The sequence below is a fragment of the Callithrix jacchus genome, chromosome 12, assembly GCF_049354715.1.
Source record: "Callithrix jacchus isolate 240 chromosome 12, calJac240_pri, whole genome shotgun sequence".
NCBI classification, from domain to species: Eukaryota; Metazoa; Chordata; class Mammalia; order Primates; family Cebidae; genus Callithrix; species Callithrix jacchus.
The window spans coordinates 16,171,710-16,191,513 of NC_133513.1; the positions used below are offsets into that span (position 1 = coordinate 16,171,710).

Here is a 19,804-nt window from a genome sequence, read left to right on the forward strand (position 1 = left end):
GCAATGAAGCACTGGTACCTGCTACGACGTGAATGAATCCTGAAAACATTATTCCCAGTGAAAGAGGCCAGACACAAAAGGCCATACATTGTATGATTCCATTGATATCCAATGTCCAGAATAGGCAAATCCATAAAGATAGAAAGTAGATTTGTGGTTACCAGAGTACACGGAGAGGGGAGAGGAAGGTGACTGCTAATGGATATGGATTTTTTTTAGGGTGACAAAAACCTTATTATAAGTAGATAGTGGACTGGGAGTAAGTAGTGATGATAGTTGCACAACTTTGTTAAGTATTAGGTTGGTGCAAAAGGAACTGCGACTTTTGCCATTAGACACAATAGGCAAAAGCAGCTGGTTGCAGTGGCTGACACCTGTAATCCCAGCACTTTGGGATGATGAAGCAGGAGGATGACCTGAGGTTGGGATTTTGAGACCAACCTGACCAATATGGTGAAGCCTCATCTCCACTAAAAATACAATAATTAGCTGGGCGTGAGGGTGGGTACCTGTAGTCCCAGCTACTCAGGAGGCTGAGGCAGGAGAATTGCTTGAACCTGGGAGGTGGAGGTTGCAGTGAGCCAAGATCACATCACTGCACCCCAGGCTGGGCAACAAGAGCGAAACTCAGTCTCAAAAAAAAAAAGTAATGACAAAAACCACAATTACTCTTGCACCAACCTATGTATGAAAAAGCACTGAATCACAAACTATACTTTCTTAAAGTATGCTTTCTAAATATACTAAAAACCACTAAATGTATACTTTTTTTTTTTGAGACGGCGTTTCGCTCTTGTTACCCAGGCTGGAGTGCAATGGCATGATCTCGGCTCACCACAACCTCCGCCTCCTGGGTAATTCTCCTGCCTCAGCCTCCTGAGTAGCTGAGACTACAGGCACATGCCAGCATGCCCAGCCAATTTTTGTATTTTTAGTAGAGACGGGGTTTCACCATGTTGACCAGGATGGTCTCGATCTCTTGACCTCGTGATCCACCCGCCTCGGCCTCCCAAAGTGCTGGGACTATAGGCGTGAACCACCGCGCCCAGCCTACTTTTAAGTTACAAATAAACAGAGAAGAGAGAGATGCAGTGTAAATCAGGAAATGCCTGTGTGGGGGGGTGACGCTGGAGATGGGCCTTGAACAGTGAGGAGTTAGTCACGTGAAGAGGATGGGAAGAGCATTCCAGGCTGAGAGAACAGAAAGTGCAAAGGCCCTGAGGTGGGAAAGAGCTGAGTTATTTGGAGAATAAACATGAAGGCCAATGACACTGGAATAGGGCAGACAAGGAGGGGCGGGTGACAAGGTGTCAATCAGCATAATCCGTTTCATGGAGCGAGACACTGCCGACGCGGGGTTGGAGAGGAGATGCAGACCTGAACGTCTTTGAAATCAAAGTTTGGGCTCCTTCCGACCTCCGTGCAATAAGCAGGGTCTGAAACTCAAAGGGGCTTCAGGCAAAGAAAGTTTTGAGACAAAAGACAGAGGCCTTCCAAAGCTAACTTGCCTTTTTCACTTTTAAACAAGCTCTTCAGACTGAGCTTCAGGAGATGGCTGAATCCTCTGAAACTGGATGGAAATTCTGTTTGTGCATTTTTCTCAAGCAAGAAGCCATCACTATCGGATTTTCTAAGGAGTTCCCCCCTTTTCCCGACTCCCCCCCAACAAACTCCAAACGGTTCAGGCTTTCAAAAGGATAACAAAGTAGGTAATCAGGTGGGCTACCATGAACCTGGTCAGTTCTACCATCCATAGATCCCCTGGGCTTCTGAGTACCAACATTTGTGAAATTTCAGCCCAAAAGCCCAAGGACACTTTTCCCCAGGGCAGCCCTTCCTAGAGCATGCGGCAGGGATGAGGAGTCTTAGGGACCATCATTTCCTGGACAAAGGCTCGCTCACTCCAGGGACTGCATAAACAGACTTGACACAGGGAAAGGAAATGTCAGAACCTCTTTGTATGGTTTTACCTGTATTGATGCTGGCGCCCACTCTTGGAAGACTCATGTAAGATGGCAGGAATCAGGAACCTTGGACCAAGGAAGGTGACCGCCAGCAGTACCATCGCTGGGATGTGCTGCCTATGACAATTATACGTGCCCCTAAAGGGGATGCACAGATCATTTATTAGTTTGGGGCAAAATTACTTCCGGTTTTTGCCATTTAAAGTAATGGCAAAAACCGCAATTACTTTTGCACCAACCTAAAACTTTTTCCTCAGCTAACCATCACAGAGCAGACATGTGGTTTAAAAATGCCCCATTCCTAACAAAACCACGTCCTAAATATAGCGCTGATCGTGCAAGCACAAGAAAACAATAATCTGGACTCCCCCTGTCCTTCTCTTCAAAAGCTTCTTGCAAGGGTAAAACAATGACGGTTTATTGAGATCAAAATAAAGACAGATGAAAATAATGAAAATGCTCAGGAGGAATGGTTAAAATGCATTTTTATTAATGATGAACTTCAGCCTTCAGTGTACATTATATGTTGAGACAGTAAGGATAGTATGAAGTCACCACAATTAGCAACAGATTTTCAAATATTTCACCTTCAAGCTTAGTTTGAAATTTGTCCTTACGTATGCTTCATAACATACCTAATCATTGTTCATGGGTCCATGCACATGCATATACTTATTGAAACAAATGTGCATATATTGGGTTACATACAGAAAACATTTTATAGACAGGGATGTGATGAAAATTGTTAATGAATTAGACAGTAGAAAGAACCAACTATGTGTCCCAAGCCACACAAACACCTATGGATTTGGCATTTGTTTGTGGCACATAGTTTGAGTGCTTCTCAGATGTTAAGATGCATCCAGATCACTTGGGGATCTTGTTAAAACGCAGATTCGGATTCAATGAGTGGGAGGTGGGGCCTAAGATTCTGCCCAAGCTCCCAGGTGATAAAAACTCTGCTGGTTCACAGGCCACACGCTGAGTGACAAGACCCTAAGGGTACTGTGATGGTTAGTGTCATGTGTCAACTTGACTGGGCCATGGGGTGCCCAGAGATTTGATCAACCATTATTCTAGGTGTTCTGGGAGGGTGCTCTTAGATAACATTTAAATTGGTACACTGAGTAAAACAGATTGCCCTTCTAAGGCAAGTGGGCCTCATCCAATCATCTGAAGGCCTAGAGCAAAACGCTGACCTTTCCCCGAAAAAGAGAGAATTCTCCTGCCTGTCAGCCTTCAGACTTGTACAAGTACAAAGGCTCTGGAGATTGTGGACTTGCCAATTCCTTATAAGAAATCTCTTTGTATGTTTGTTCTGTTTCTCTGGAGAACCCTGTCCCTAGAATATACTTGAAGAAGCAGCTACACTTTTTCTTGATAGTCCTCCACTCAGTTCAGAATTATATTGAAACATGATTGTTTGAAACAATTGTGTCGAAACATAATTACATGGCCATTTTTGAGGGAGAAAATGACTGAATATTGGCAATTTCACGAGAGTACTGAAAGCTAGTACTAGAGAGTACTGAAAGCTAGTGCTGGTTCAACTTTCTTGTACATTTCCTTTTGTGTTATCTGTCTCCTGATATTTGACTATTGGCTCTGCAAGGGCAAGGATTGCTTTTGTGCTATTCATGGCTCTCTCGTAGCTCTCAGCACAGTGCAGGGCATAAGTTAGATGTTCAGCGAATACCTATTTATTGAATGAATGAATGAATGAATGAATGAGTGAATTGGAGGTACTTTGTTATGCCAGGTAAAGCAGGATATCAAATGTAGAACTTCTACTTGCCAAGTACTGAACTGAGCACTCAGAATCCAACTATAGAGTAGAAGAGACAATTGTGGTCCCTGCGTGCCTTACTGTGAATGATAATGAAAAGGCCAGGGATGGTGGCTCATGCCTCTAATCCCCGTAGTTTGGGAGGCTGTGGATCACCTGAGGTCAAGAGTTCAAGACCAGCCTGGCCAACATGGTGAAACCCCATCTCTAATAAAAATATAAAAATTAGCCTAGCATAGTGATGGGTGCTTGTAGTCTCAGCTACTTGGAAGGCTGAGGCAGGAGAATCACTTGAACTGGGGAGGCAGAGGTTGCAGTGAGCCAAGATTGCACCATAGTACTCTAGCCTGGACAACAGAGTGAGACACTGTCTCAAAAAAAAAAAAAAAAAAAAAAAAAAAAGGAAAGGAAAGGAGAATGGAAGGAGACAGATTATAAACTAGTAAACCAGTAAATTAGTTAATTAGTAAATTCATTTTAGACCATAATGTAAAATGAAGCAAATAATACTGACTGGGTGATGGGCTGGAGTGTGTCAGGCTAGAGTGGGAAGCAACTAAGCCTGGTCAGGAACCACTTCTCAGAGAAAGTGACACTGGAGCTGGGACCCGGGTGATGAGGAGGGACCAGCCACACAAGGGCCAGCACAACAGCTCCAAGGTGGGAATGAGCTTAGTTTATCTGAGGAACAAGAAGAAAATGTGTATCTCTTTTCTTTCCAACTACAATGATAAACATATGACCCCAACATTTCCAAACAGAACTCAAGAGTCCCAGTAACTTGCTTAAGAGCCTCCAGGTATCCCAATGTCCAATCTATGTGTTGACTTTAAACCCTTTAATAGAGTTCCTGAGCATTTCCTCTTCCACAAGAAGCATCATTTATTTTTCAAGAATCCAAGGGCAACAGGCATGAGTGGGCTTTCTAGAGTAATGGATACATAAGTGCAGACATTTGTCCAAGCTCATCAAACTATACACTTAAAATGTGTGAATTTTATTGGGTCAGTTAGACCTCAATGAAGTTGATTTTTAAAATGCAAGAACTCAGTGCCTAAAGAGAAGCCAACATATCCTGCAAAGAAAAATAAACACTTTTCCATGGCCAACAGTATATGCATGCAGACATGGACTTCTCCAGCCTGGGAAGCTGGTCAAAGCCTTAGGATAGCCACAAATGCATAGAAAGATGGGCGATAGGAGAGATACTGGAAGGGAAAAGGCAAGAGAAGGAGGTGCATTTATCACTATTTGTTGCTACTTCTTTGCAAGGGACACCAGTTCTTCTGAAGCGTATTTTAAAAACACACAGGACCCTGCTCTGCAATCTGCCACTTGGATTTCCAATTCTGTTTGAAGGCAGACGAAATAATGGCATGTGTTCCCTACTGGCTTCAAGTGTAGAGAGCTTCAAACATGTGCTTCTGTCCCCAAGGTCATTTCTCAGCAACGCCTCCACCACGATGTCTGAGCCTACAGGGGCAGATGTAGGAAACACTCCTAGCCTTCATCTTATGCTGGCTTCTTGAACTGGCCTCGATGCATGTGCTGTTGTTTGCAGGGCATCACATACTTCTTTGTGATCTGAGGAGACTGGAATTCCTGCAGGAGTGCACTCACATGCAGTGTGGCCTAGCAGTCAAGCATCCGTGCACTCAGACCATCCGGGTTTGAAGTCCGACACTCCACTCACCAGGGGCAGGTTCATCCTCTTGGAAAGAAATCTGCGCCTCCGTAAACAGCAGATTGTCATAGAGCCTACCTCATGAGGGAAGGGTGTGAAATTAAATGAGAATTTACACATAAGCTCATGGCAAAATTGCAAAATCAACAAGGATTCTTCAATATCACTTTAGCCAACACTTCGCCGTGTATTTCATGTAGTCACACATAGACACTCCCTCCTATTCTGCACCTGCCAGCCCCTCCCGCTCAGATTCAAATGCAAGTCCAGAGAGGTTAGGAGACTTGGTCACCCAGCTAAATAAATATAACAGAGCAAGGGTCAGTCACCAAGATCCAAATGACAACATACTTCTCTTCGGCAGACGAGACGTAGGATTTTTCAATAATAAGGATGGCGATAAAAGGGTAATAGTCGCTGAGCAGTAACCATGTGACAGGGCCTGTGTTCATTGTTTTCCAAGCCCTGTCTCAGTGAATCCTCCACCTGCAGACAAGAGCCTGAGACTAAGAGAGGTGAAGCAACCTTCCCAAGGTCACACAGCTATGAAGTGGCTGAGCTGGGATTGAATCTGAGGCCATCTGACTAGAGTCTGGGCTATTCAGACCAGCTCAACTGACTCTATAGGGGCTGCAGCAAATTTGACAGTGACTCGGGTGGAGGTGGTGACTGAGAGGAACCCAAGATCTTCCTGAAGGGGGCAGTCACCACTCAGCGGCAACCAATAGCTGCTGTGTGAAAATGCAGATCCAATGTCACCAGACCCACTAAGTTTTCACGAGCAACCTGGAATCTGGATTCCTGCATAAAATCTCCCAGTTTTTAAATGCTGGCAACTGAGTCTCACTTGGTTTTAAAACCCCATGCATAATAGAAACTAAAGAGATTTCACAGCCAAATACAATAAGCCAGGTCCTGATTTGCAAAACCAATCTCTAAAAGACATTTTTTGTATGAGTGAGAAATTTTTAAATGACTGGATGTCTGATGATATTATGGGATCTGTGTTCTTTTTCCTGGATATGATAATAAAATTGTGCTGTGTAGGAGAATGCCCTTGCTCTCAGAAAAGCCCCATGCTGAGATATTAGGAACTAAGTGTCACGTCTGCAACTTATTTTCACATTTCAGCAAAGAAAGAAAGAAGAAAGGGAGGAAGGGGAAAAGGAAAGGAAGAAAAGGAGGAAGGGAAGAAGATAAGAGAGGAAGGAAGAAAAGAGAAGGGAAGAACAGGAAGAGAGAATGGAAGAAGGAAAGAAGGAAAGAAGAAGGGAGGGAAGGAAAAAAGGAGGAAGGGCAGAAGGAAGGAAAGAAGGAAGGAAGGGAGGGAGGGAGAGAGGGAAAATGGAGGAAGAGAGGAAGGAAGGAAGGCAGGGAAGAAGGCAGGAAAGAAGGAAAGGAGGAGGAAAGGAAGGAAAGGAGAGAGGAGAGGATGGAAGGAAGGAAGGCTAGACAGAGGGACAGGAGGAAGGGAGAAAGAAAGGGCAAGAGGGAAGAGGGGAGAGAGGGAGAAGGGGAACAAAAAATAGGGAGTGAGTGTGTGACCAATAAAGCAACTATGATAAAATACTAATAATTGTTCAATCTAGGTTAGTGGTTCTCAACTAGGGCCAGTTTTGACCTTAGACGACATTTGGCCACGTCCAGAGACATTTTTCACCGTCACAACTGGGGTGTGGAGTACGTGCTACCAGCATCTAGTGGGCAGAGACTAGAGATGCCGGCAAACACCACACCGCAGCCCAGCACAATAAAGGATTCTCCAGTCAATACTGCCAAGGTTGAGAAATCCTCATCTACATAAAGGATACACTGAAGTTATTTTATGATTTGTCAAGGTTTTTGTGTATGTCTACAATTTTTCACAACACAAAATTGAGGAAAGCTTAAAAATAAAAACACCTAAATAGAAATACCTTGCAGATCAAGCAGGTCTACGCAGTTTGGTGACCATAGCTGGTTACCATTCACAGTCATTTATTCTAATCAATAGTGGTTGACTGTCGCTGTTCTTGCAGCTGCTGAATGGGCATTTGTTCAGTTTTTACTAGATCCCGTGCACGCCTCCCCGCACCGCTTCCTGGAATTGCTGTCTTTCTCCTTTTCTCAGCCCTAATTAGCCCAGAAGGAGGCAGGCCACAGGCCCAGGACTCTGAACCTGCAAACTGGTATCTTGGAGACCTCTGCAGGAAAACCCAAGTTTACTGGCCACCAGGGGCAAAGTTTATAATGGGGGGGCGGGGGGGGGGCATGACAACATGGCTGTCTTTCAAGAGAATATGCTTTCAGTCTGGATAAGAACAAACCCCCATTCAGGGTCCCTTGCAGCTCCAGACAAAAATTAAGAGGTTGTAGCTGGCAGGTTAATTTCACCTGGAAGCTGCTTTGCATCATAGCAGCCTCTCTGATGCCAAGCTTGGCATGCTGGCACCATTGGAGCATCCCTTAGCACCATCCAGCAAAGGCTACTGAGTCAATTGCCATAGCTGGGATTCCAGATGATTAACTGCATAAGCAGCCCAGGACACATTTGGCGGTACCTGGGGCAGCCCCAACATCACAGAAACAAGCAACAGAATGCAAGTAAGCCTGAGCACAGTGGCTCATGCCTGCAATCTCAGCACTTTGGGAGCCAGAGGTGGGTGGACTGCATGAGATCAGGAGTTCGAGACCAGCCTGGCCAACCCCAGGCCAGGTGAAACACTCTTTCTACTAAAAATACAAAACAATTAGCCAAGCATGGAGGTGCACACCTGTAGTCCCAGCTACTTTGAAAGCTAAGGCAGGAGAATTGCTTGAACCTGGAAGGCAGACATTGCAATGAGCCGAGATCCTGCCACTGTACTCCAGCCTGTATGACAGAGCAACACTCCGTCTCAAAAAAAAAAAATGCAAATAAGAGAGTCACAGTGGCTCCTCTCCTTTCTCCAGGATTAATTTATCCACTCCCCAACCCTATGAAATATTCCCAAATCCAAGACTAGTGTTTTCCCAAGTGTGGACCACTTTATCTCAGAGCCATTAGTGGAGGGGAGGTTGTTAAATGAAGATTTCTCGGACCCACTCAGAACCTATTGATTCAGAATCTCTGTGGGTCAAACTCAACAATCTGCATGTTAGGACACTGCTCCAGATCCTGATGTTTATTCAGTCTGAAAACATCTGTCTCAGACTCAAAACCAGGAGACTGGTAATGCACAATTTCCTAACTGTGTGACCTTGGACACAGCATCTTACCTGAGCCATGATTTTCTTGTATGTATATGGATATTAAAATAGCACCTGTCTGTGTAAGAGCTAAATGAGGGGGCGTTTTACACACACAGCCCCCAGCACAGTGCCTGCCTCCACCACGTACATTGCTCAGCAGGTGTTAGTTCCTTTTCCTTAACAGTGATTGGGGGAACATTAGCATCACCTGGAGAGCTTTTCAAAGTGCAGAGGTAACCAGGCACAATGGTTCACACCTGTAATCCTAGCGCTTTGGGAGGCCAAGGTGGGCGAATCACTTGAAGTAAGGAATTTGAAACCAGCCTGACCAACATGGTGAAACCCCTTATCTACTAAAAATAAACATTAAATAAAAAGTACAGATGCCTAGGTCCCACCTTAGAGATTTGGATTTAAGTAACCTAGGGTGAGACCCCTGGTGACAGGACTTTTTTATAAAGCATTCCAGGTGATACTAAACAGCAGTTACAGTTGAAAATCACACCGTAGAAGCTGCCAGTAAAAAAATAAACAACTCTCTTCAGGAGTATGCACTTCCACTCCATTCTGGAATTCTCAAAAATGTATACTGGGGACAACCTGTGTTGAGGCTCTGGTACCCCAAGACTGGGTCCTCCAGATTCTGGCTCCAGGCCGACCCTCTTTATACCTGCAGAAGAAAGTAGCTGCAACCCGCTCACCTGTGGTCATTTTTCCCCCAGCAGAGCTGCACGGGGTGGGGGGGCCGCAGGACCGGGAAGTTAGATCCCTGCCGGGCCCTTAAGTAACCACAGAGAGCTGTCACCGGAACATCCAGATCAAAGAGGGCTGATCTAGCATCACTTTCTCCCATAGATGCCCACATGTCAGCTTCTCTCCCCACCTGCCTACCTCCCGTCAGGCCAACTAACAGGGAGGGCTCCTTTAAGAGCTGATTCGCGAAGACAGGGCTTGGTGGAGATTTCAGCAGTAGTTAACCGAATCTGCAAAGCAGCCTACCTGTCTCGAAGTGAATCTTTCCCTACCAAGGCGACACCCCCTGCTGCAGTCCTGAGACCACTGCTCCCCACGTCTTAACACAGATGAATCTTAATCCCGGGAATTCACAGGGACTGGCCTGGTCGGTGGGGCTGGGGACAGGACACCCTGTGGCTGCGGAAGGTGGGCAGGGCCAGAGCGTTACTCCTTTAGTAGGTCAGCGTTTCTTGAAGCCCCTGGGAGCTCACTTCTGTGCGGCAAGACCCCACTATCCACCCACAGCTCCCTGCTGACCCAAACCGAGAACTTCCTCACCTCTTCCCCCCAAATCTCTTCTCTCTGGAAATAAAGAAAAAAATCTCATTGGATACTCTGCGTATAAGTAGAAAATAATTAATAGTGAGGTGGTGATGTTCCTTTGCCTATTTTTGGTTGGTCTCTTTGTTCAGATTTTTTTAGGCATCAGACGGAGCGCGTGCACACGCGCGCGCGCACACACACAGGCCCCCGGCGAAGGGGGCGCGGGAGAAGGGGTGGGTAGAGGGAGAGGAAAACACAGCGACTTCGTTACCCAGACTCGGACGGAAAGGGGACAGTTAAAGTTGGTGCCCCAGCCCTCCAGCTGTTCACAGGCAGCTAGTCGCTCCTTCCACCCCGCCCGCCTCACGCCAACCGCCCCCGCCCCCGCCCCCGCCTCTCCGGCGGCCGGGGGTTTAGGGCTTAATGCTCCTTGTGGCTGAGTCCTCCGCCTCCAAAGTTACGGACGGAGTTTGCGAATCGATTTCGACACTTGAAAAAAAAAAGTAAGAAAAAGGCAAATAGCTCTGTTAATTCCCCAATGCCTTTTCCCATCTGCTGCGACTAGCCGGTGCTGGGGCTTGCATAATGAACAAGGCAAACCCGAAAGTTGATGAAATCAGGGTGCATGGAAGTAAGAGCGCGCGAGGAGGGGTCCCGGGCCCCCGCAGTGCTAGCCAACGAGGGCAAAGGGCGCAATCTGCAGCGATGGCCCCGGCCTAGGGCTTGGAGAGACGGAGGTCGGAGAAAGGGATGAGGTGGGTAAAGGGGCAGGGGCAACTGAGGTCCGAAATCCCCGAACCGCGAAGCTCTGAGAAAGCCAGGCGGCCGCTCCAAGCAAGGCTTTTGTTCTCGCCCTCCCCTCACTCCGCCTCCCTCGCCTCCTTTTCGCGAGTCGTACGAGTTGCAGGCGGCACTCACTCTGATCCTCCCTCCTTCACACACACGCGCGCGCGCGGGCTCACACACGCCCCCCTTCCCTTTCGGGCTCGCCTGCCCCTGTTTACCAAGATGCTAGCACCTGGAATCCACGGGGCGCCATAGACCCCCTCCCCAAAACCCAAGACTTCGGGGCCACCGGCTCCCAGGCTGTGTCTCAAGTCCGCCTCAATCACTAGCCGGAGAAGGCGGCCTGAGGGCGAGGGGGACAGTGTCCTACACACACACACACACACTCTCTCTCTCTCTCTCTCTCTCTCTCTCTCTCTCTCTCTCTCTCTCTCACGCACACGCTCATACCCACACCTGTGCTGAGCCCAGAGCCCCTTCTCCGCGCTCCAAGATGAAGTTGGCTTCCCGGCGACATCCCCCAGCGGAGAGGCTGATATGCAGGGAGCGGGGACCTGGGGGAACGCCATTGCCTAGGGGAAGGTAGGGAGGAGAGCCGGGAGAGCGAAGCCCGGAGGGGAGGGCGAAGGGGAGGCAGCCCACCTGGACATGTGCTCCCTTTGGGGCCGGTGCGCTTTCTCCAGCCCCAGCTTGGTGAAGATGCCCACGAGCACCATGACGGCCACCACCCCGCAGATGATGTAGACGATCAGGTTGGTCTTGTCCTTGGTGGGGTCGTGCAAGGGGTCGTCCTTGCGGGCGGGGGGCTTGCCGGTGTTGAGCCAGAGCGGCGTGTCGTAGTTGGTGCAGGTGCTTTGGTTCAGTCGCCGCTTCTTAAATGTGCAGCAGAACCGGAAGCCACAAGTCCCGCAGCAGAAGATGAAGTCGCCCGAGCTGCAGTTGAATGGCGGGTCCCACTGGCCCATGACATCGAAGTAACCCCGGCAGAAGTCAGGTGTGGGCGCCCGGGTCGGGGGCGCGTCCGATGCCTCGGCGCCCTCGCTGGCCTCTCCCGAGGCGGCCCCGGAGCGGTTGCCCCCCGCCAGCAGCAACACGCCGCCCAGTTGCGCCAGCTGCCCGTGCCCCACTCGCTCCTGCGCCCGGCACACGCGGGCGCACAGCTCGGTGAGGAAGCAGCCGAGGAGCAGCCGGAGGACGCGGCGCATGGTGTCTCCCAGCCCGGGCTCGGCCGCTCGGCTGCCGCTGGAGCCGCTGCGGCCGCCTCTCGAGGCGCGGCCGAAGCTGCCGAGGCTGCTGCCGGGGGCTGCGAGCCGCCGCGGGCCGCACATGCAGGGAGCGGCTCGGGGCGCTCGGTGGTCGGCGGCCACTGCGCTCGGCTCAGCCCGCGTTCGCCTCCAGCGCGCCGCGCGCTGAGGGGCCGGCCGGGGAGGAGCGCGCCCGGCCGGGCGGGGTAGGATGAGCGGGGGCAAGCGCGAGGTGCAGGTCCGGCCGGCCACCGGGGGAGGCGGGGGCGGAGAGCGGGAGAGAATCGGGCTGGCAGCGCCTATCCTTGGCGGGCGGCCCCTGACTGGCCGCCCCGAGCCCGCTCGCAGTATCCCTCTCACCTCTCCAGCTCGCCAAGTGCGCTGGTGAGAGCGAAGCGACACTTGTGGAATGAAGGGAGGGCAGGAGGGAAGGGGGAGGGGGAGGAGGGCGGGCAGAGGAGGCGCGGGTTGGGGGGGCGGGCGCGAGCTCTAGAGGGGCGGGGGCGCGGGGAGAGGTGACTCGAGCGGGAGCTAGCTGGGGGGCGTGCAGAGCTGAGCCAGGCGAGCGGGCGGGGAGGAGCGAGCTCGGCAGCCACGGAGGCTGGAGGAGCCGCTCGGATTTCCCGGCAGGTTGAGAATCGCGGCGGGACCTCCCGCGCCCTCTCTGGATGGGAGGCGCGGCTCAGACCTGTCCAGAGCGCAGAGGCGGCTCAACTCGTGGCTTTTTCACGGGTGCGCGTGCAGGAGCGGCGGCCGAAATCTGTCCGTGAGGGAAAGGATGACTCCGAGAGGATGGGGACAGACTAGATGGCTTTCACTCCAACACAGACTGGGTGCAGTCTGATCAGGATCGCCCCTCCCAGGCGTGCGGGGCCGTCTCGCCCTTCCCGGCTGCGCCCTCCAGCCCTGCGCGCAACCCGCGTGGCTCAACTCCCTGGGGCGAGGCAAGGACCCAGGCTGAGCTGGGAAGGACAGGTGGCAAGCCCCTGGGCCGGGGGTAAGCACCCACGGGGAGAGGGGTTTGGAATGAACTAATAGAAGAAGGGGTCGGGAGTAGGAGGGCACAGCAAAACAAGGCCGAGGCTATGGCGTGTCCTGCAAGGTCTCTCCTTGGAAGTCCCCAAGCCCCTCGGACCTGCCGCTTTCTGTCCCTCTTCGCCCCCGCAGCGTTCTCTGCGCTCCACAGGAGGGCACACCGCGGCGCCGCCTCTGCGCTCTCGGATCTGGCGCAGCGCAAGGCCTGGGCACCCAGCCTCAGCCACCCTCCGGGACCTGGAGCCCGCGCATCGGTCTCCGGAGCTGGCTGTCCCCTGTCCCCACGAATCCCCCCGGAAATCCTCACCGGGGGCTGCGGAGCTCTGCCTTCCTTCCTCAGCTTCCAGCCTCCCGTCTCTTGTGTGTTTCCAAATCTGCCCTCTCTCTCCTAAGCGAATTCCAGCTCCCCGTAGGCCCTCTCTCATTTCTCCCACCTCTTTCTCTCCTCTGCTTGAATTTGACTCCAGTAGCCCCAAAACCGGATTTGCACCAAAGCTGCTACACCAAATTTAGAGCTCCCCACGCCCCGGCATTTTGTTTTTTAATTGCATTAACTAAGTATACACTTTGCAGGCTGCTAGGCGATTTGCAAGGAGATGATGTTTCCACAACCCTCCTCTCCACTTGGCTGCAGTCAAGGGCTTCTCAGGGCATCTTCAGAAAAGTTGGACCACATGTAAAATGGTTTACCAGGGTCCCCTGAATTGGGAACACGTGGGAGGATTTATTGGGAATCTGTTGCAAGTCTTCTCCAAATGAGAGGAAGTTTGGCTAATCGCCCCTTCGCTTTTAAAAAAATTCACCTTTTGATGTTTCAAAAAAGATTTGCAAACACACAGCCGGACACTGACATGCTGCTCTGGCTCAACCCAGGAGTATTATATTCCAAACCCACCTGGGGTAGGTATGAACGTGTTTAATCCAGATCCACCAGACTCATTGTAATAGGATCCCCAAAATAGGACAGTATGGAAAATCTGTCTGTCATGACTGGCAACCCACGCCCACCACCACCTTGTGAGTCCTACAAACACAAGCATTGGTGTGTGAGAGCTAATGAGAGCTGACATGTATTCAGTGCCTGCAACATACCCACTAAGCTTGCTTTTTCTAAAAGCAGCTCCTCAAGGAAGCTTAAGCAGTGCCCAGCATATAGCAGACAGTCTGGAAATGTTTGCTGAACCATCGACTGGTCTGTAACTCTCTTTCCCTTAGGGAATAGTACCAGGCCCACACAACAGGGAGAGATGAGCCCCAAAGCAATTAAACCAGTTGCCCAAGTAGCTCCGGGAAATGAGCTGCCAGAACTGGCATTTGACCCATGAAATTTGAGTCCAGAAACTGCCCTCCAGCTACCACATAAAATAGGAGTCCAAACTCTCTGTCTACCTCCTATAATGTGTTTATGATTTTGTCTGTCTACCTGCACTGAGATGTAAACTGTGTAATGGAGAGGGTCCTGACTCCCATAACATGTCCCCCAGCACCCAGAACCCAGGCATATCGGTCCACAGCTGTGCCTTCCAGCCCTTCAGGCAACTCCAGGGATGTGAGCCTTTTGGGTTGCATGCAGAGCTGCAGGGCACAGCCCCGGAGTACAGTGCTAGGCAGGGTAAACACTCAAAAATATGCACGGGCTATATTAATTAATTAGAATATTTTATGTAAGACTGTCTAAAACCAAGAGAGGAAAGGAACACTTAGGGCATGGGTAATGGAGTTTCTTCTGTCATTCTGTATAAAAGGGTGAGAGTTTTATATATACTAAATCAGAAATGGAAAGGGACCCTGCAGCAGGCTTCCCATGGTCCAGGACGCTGTGGCTCAGAGGTTAAGACCTTTGTGGGAGATTACATGGCCAGCAATGGTCCTGCCAGGGCTGGATTTAGATGCCTGACTCCTAACCCAGGGCTCTTCCTCCACTCTTTGCCTGACTCCGCCTCAGCAGGCATCAGGACAGAGTTTAACCAGGGACAGGGGAGAACAATAGGTCACAGACATCTTTTTGAGGGTTGGGAGTTTTAAGGAAGTGTAAATTTGATTTAAAAAATAATTCAGAAAAAAGAGACAAAATCTGGACAGAAAAGTCCATTTCAGAATCTGCTTCCAACCTCTGTAAAATATTGCGTGTCACCTGGAAATTTGACTCCGGTCCTCAGAGGAGACTCACTGTGGCTGCTGCTCCTCGCTTTAATTAACAGAGACTGCCCCCTGTTTGTGTTGAGAAGAGTGCAAAGCTTGTGCTTGGGAGAGAAGCAGAGAGCCACCCTGCGTGGCTTATGTGCCAATGATTCTAAACCGTAAACCTCCTATCCCCCCATGAGCTGTCCCCAAACCGGATTCCCTTTCTGCTCCTGTCTCTCCTGTCTGCTGTAGCGGCCGCCATTCCCTGGAATATTGCCCCAGCCTGTTTCCCAAGCCTTTGAAAAATATTAAAAATAGAGAAGAATCCTCTGGGTTCATTTTACTCTGCAAAGAAAAATGTCAATTTCCTCCTAGCACATCAAGTCAGTAAATACAGTTACTACCATGGGTGGGTACTTATTGGGAACATGTGAGTGAGAAAGCATTTCTTTCAGGGATTCTGGGGGCTCGGGGTAGGGGTTATAAATGACCTAATTGGAACACCTGGCAGACTCATGGACGATTAAAAATCATCATCAATGCCCTCCCACCATGATCCAAATGAATTCATGCAAATGAACTGATATTAAAATGCAGCTCTTAATGAAAGTACTTTCTATGAAAGAGAGGATGACATTATTTACAACACAGGCACTTTTCATATCTAAAGAAGAATCTCATTTGCTCTAGCCTTAATTATGTCAGACTGCAGTACACACAGCAACAAGAATGCAGTTGTACTCCCTAACAATTAGAGAAGGGAACCATGTATGAATAACAAAGGATGTTAGCTTACCAGGACATTGCAACCGCTGTCCTTAGGCATCTCAACAAATTGCATTAATATGTGCTCTGGTTCTCACCGGAATGAGTGGTTTGTTAATTGCCCTCATCAGGTGGCTTTTAGGGTTTCAAAGAGGTTTTTAAGCAACTGTTAGCCTTGAGGAGAAAAAAAAAAAACAGATGAAACGGAAGTGAAATGTAGCTCACACTTTGCCAGTTTCAAGCAACGAGCTTATTTGATGTATTTTATTATCTCCTGAAGAGATGAGGGAATCCTTGTAGAAGTGAACTAGGTCTGGGCCCGGTGGGTGGGGTGGCCCACGCCTGTAATCCCAGCTCTTTGGGAGGCCTCCGTGGGCGGATCATGAGGTCAGAAGTTCAAAAGTAGCCTGGCCAATCTGGTGAAACCCCGTCTCTACTAAAAATACAATTAGCCGAGTGTGGTGGTGCACGCCTATAGTCCCAGCTGCTTGGGAGGCTGAGGCAGAAGAATCGCTTGAACCGAGAAATGGAGGTTGCAGTGAGCCAAGATCATGCCACTGCACTCCAGCCTGGGCGACAGAGTGAGACTCCATCTCAAAAAAAAAAGTAGTTCTGAAGTATGGTTCCCCGGGTCTGGTGGTGGTAGGTAAGATGATTTTTGCTGGCACCCCAGCAAAGATCTTTGTTATATTAATAGTTTTACAGGTATTTCAATCTGTATTAGAAAATAATGCATCAAATATGGACTGACTGGCATAAATATTTAAGGTATATAGTTAACTGTTTTAAGTATATCAAAGTAAAGTCAATTTCAAAAAAAAGACATTATAGTATTTACAAATAAAATAAACAATGTGAAGTGTCTGGCACTAAAAACTGAAGCTTAGGAAGCACAGGCTTTGGTCTTTCCTCCATCCAGAGTTTCTCAATCTCAGAACTTTAGACATTTTGGACTGGCTACTTCTGGGTTGGGAGTGGTGGGTGGTGAAGCGCTACTCCCTGGAAAATTGGCCCAGCCTGTTGAAAAATATTCCTAAGCCTTTGAAAAAATATTAAAAGGAGAGAAGAATCATCTGGGTTCATTTTGCTCTGCAAAGAAAAAAGTTGATTTCCTCTGAACATGTCAAGTTGGTAAATACAGTCACTCCCATAGGTAGGTGCTTATTGGGAACATGCCCCTGTATGAAACATGTGAGTGAGAAAGTCTTGTGCTGTCTTGTTCAGTGTAGGATATTTAACAGCATCTGTAGACTCCACCCACGAGATGCCAGAAGCACCCCCTGGTTGTGACAACCAAAAATGTTGATGGACATTGCCAAATGTTTCCTCAGGGGCAACATTAATTGAAACCCACTGAGTCATGGCTATGTTTAAGTTCTGGCTGTTTCTCATAGGATATCTATGAATTTGAGTAACTCAATCTCTCCAAGCCTTAGTTTTCTTATCTGGAAAATGGGAATAAGAAGGGTGCCTGAGGAGGCTGAGGCGGGTGAATTGCCTGAACCCAGGAGGTGGAGGTTGCGGTGAGCCGAGATCGCGCCATGGCACTCCAGCCTGGGTAACAAGAGCGAAACTCCGTCTCAAAAAAAAAAAAGAAGGGTGCCTGTACCCAGGAATGTTACAGATGGTTGATACTTTGTATGAAGTGTGTGGCCAGTAAATGGAACCTCAGCAGTGCTTAATAAATGGTCACTCTTACTATAGTAAATCTGAAGGATGACAAGATGCCAGGCAATGCACTGATGTCCAGGAAGATAGATGACTGACACAAGTGATTTGCTCTCCATGGTCTCAAAATCTTTAGGGGAGGATGAACTATAGAGTTGGAGAAGCCTTTATGGGCACAGGACCTGTGCAGTCCCACAGTTCTCCATGCTCTAAAGGGCCCCATGCTTGGTTCAATGCTCTGCACTGGGATAAATCATTTTGACGTCTGTACTGAGCACCACCAGTATTGTAGCTGGTCTGGTAAACAGGTGATGCACCTCCAGCAGAAATAGGGGCTAAGGCTACGGGAACTTAGAAGAGGATGTTCAGCTCCACTTACATTTGATAAGTTGTAGTTAAATACATGTAAGCATTTTCAGAAGCAGCAGGAAGAATTTTGGTTAAACACTCTTCAAAAGCAGCTCTTAGGCCGGGTGCAGTGCCTCATGCCTATAATCCCAACACTCTGAAAGGCTGAGGCTGGAGGGTCACCTGAGGTCAGAGCTCGAGACCATCCTGGCCAACATGCTGAAACCCCATCTCTACTAAAAATTCAAAAATTAGCCAGGGCTGGTGGCAGGCACCTGTAATTTCAGCTAGTTGGGAGGCTGAAGCAGGAGAATTGCTTGAACTTGGAAGGCAGAGGTTGCAGTGAGCTGAGATTTAAAAAAAAAAAAGCAGTTCTCAAATATTAGAACAATATCAATATGAGTTGAAGGTTTCCATGGTTCATAGAAAACTGAGAAAAAACAAGGCTAAAATCTGTTAAGTAAGCACCCTTTGAATTTGTTGGACATTGTATTAGTGTCACAATTTACTTTCTGAAATCATGTTGGAGTTCGTCGATGTTAGTTTTGTGTTTATGATGGATCTGTGTGTGGTATTTGAAAAATTCTTACCAGGGAAAAATTAGCAAACCTATTAATTGGGGTTAAATGATGCCAATTTTTGGTCATTTTATTAAAGGTGAAATTCAAGTCTGTGACCACTAATTTAAGAGCTTCACAGTAGCTTTTGTTTACAAATAAAGTAGTAAGTTGAAGCAATTATCTAAATAGTTTAATCCCTTCCAACTGTGCTGTGAAACCAAAATAGGTTCTGGGATCATGCATTTTCCAGCTAACTGCATTTATTAAAATAACTTCGTGTATCCCCAGGAATCAGTGGAGACTGGATGAAAACCCCACAGTTGTTCACTCCCCAGATCCCCAGTCTTTCTGCTCAAATTCCTATAAGTACAGAATGCATCAGTTAGTTCTTACCATGCAGCAACCCCAAAGCTTACTGGCTCACAACCACCATTTTGATTTAATTAACAGTTCTGTGGGCTGGCAGCTAAGGTTGGTCTCAGCTGGGTGATCCTGATCTTGGATGGGCTCGCTCATGCATTTATTGTTATAACAGGTCAGCTGTGTCCTGGTTCACCTGGAGTAGACTTCAGCTGGGACAGCTCTTCTCCGCTCCATGAGGTCTCACCCTCCCTCAGGCTAGCCCAGCTTTTTTGCACAGTGGCTTGGCAGGTCCTAAGAAAGCAGGAAGAAACACGCAAGTCCCATTGAGACTTGATGTCGGAACACACACCCCATCACTTCTGCTACATTTTATTTGCCAAATCAAGCCTTACGGCCAATCTGTATTCAAAGGGTAGAGAAATAGACTTCTCTTGATAAGAGTCACAAAGTTACACTAAAAATTGGGGCATGCATATGTGTGATGCGTGAATGACTGCAGCCTATTTTTTATATCAGTTTACCATACAGCTTAAATCTCATTACTACTGTGGGAAGTAAAAAAATTTCCTCTTCAAAGTTTCCTTTCTTGTTAAAGAATAAGTTTGCTAATAACTCTTTGTTACGCCCTATTCTATCTAGCTGTTAAACATGCCATCCTTACAGGCACACAGTATATATTATGTCCTTGTACTTTAATCTAAATATTTGTGTTGAATGTGCTCACACAAGCATGTCCCAGCTCGCAGCCTATGCCCCTTACCTGTTTAAAACAGTTTTAAATTATTAGCCAATCAGGTTCTAGCTTAGATTGTGAGGTCTCGCTCCAAACAATGGAGATCAGACACAGCAGTAAGGACAATCCCAAATGTGTAAGGAATAAATTTGTCTGCTTTTCCTTTGTTCGTTGTACTCTCATGGCAAGATGGCTAGCAAGGGTACCCTTCCTGCAGTACAGGAAGTAAAACTTGCTTTGCTGAGAGATCCTTAGC

General features: G+C 48.3%; 1 protein-coding gene and 1 long non-coding RNA gene across 7 annotated transcripts in view; one reads left to right on the top strand and one right to left on the bottom strand.

Annotated features, from left to right (window-relative positions):
- Window positions 1-12,363, bottom strand: part of SHISA9 (shisa family member 9) — a 391,483-nt gene extending 379,120 nt beyond the window's left edge. For 4 of the 5 annotated variants that reach the window (XM_078343929.1, XM_078343928.1, XM_009009183.5 and 1 more), the window contains exon 1: window positions 11,351-12,363. In XM_078343929.1, coding sequence (XP_078200055.1) covers window positions 11,351-12,036 — 686 coding nt within the window. In that variant the 5' untranslated portion in view covers window positions 12,037-12,363. Of the gene's footprint in view, window positions 1-2,432; window positions 5,509-11,350 lie in introns of those variants that run through there. The other variant, XM_009009184.5, reaches the window with a different exon arrangement.
- LOC118146197 (uncharacterized) overlaps window positions 11,155-19,804 on the top strand; it is a 32,259-nt gene continuing 23,609 nt past the window's right edge. The window contains exons 1-2 of one of the 2 annotated variants that reach the window (XR_013524328.1): window positions 11,155-11,460; window positions 12,583-15,469. This is a non-coding gene — a long non-coding RNA (uncharacterized LOC118146197). Of the gene's footprint in view, window positions 11,461-12,582; window positions 15,470-19,804 lie in introns of those variants that run through there. The other variant, XR_004731727.3, reaches the window with a different exon arrangement.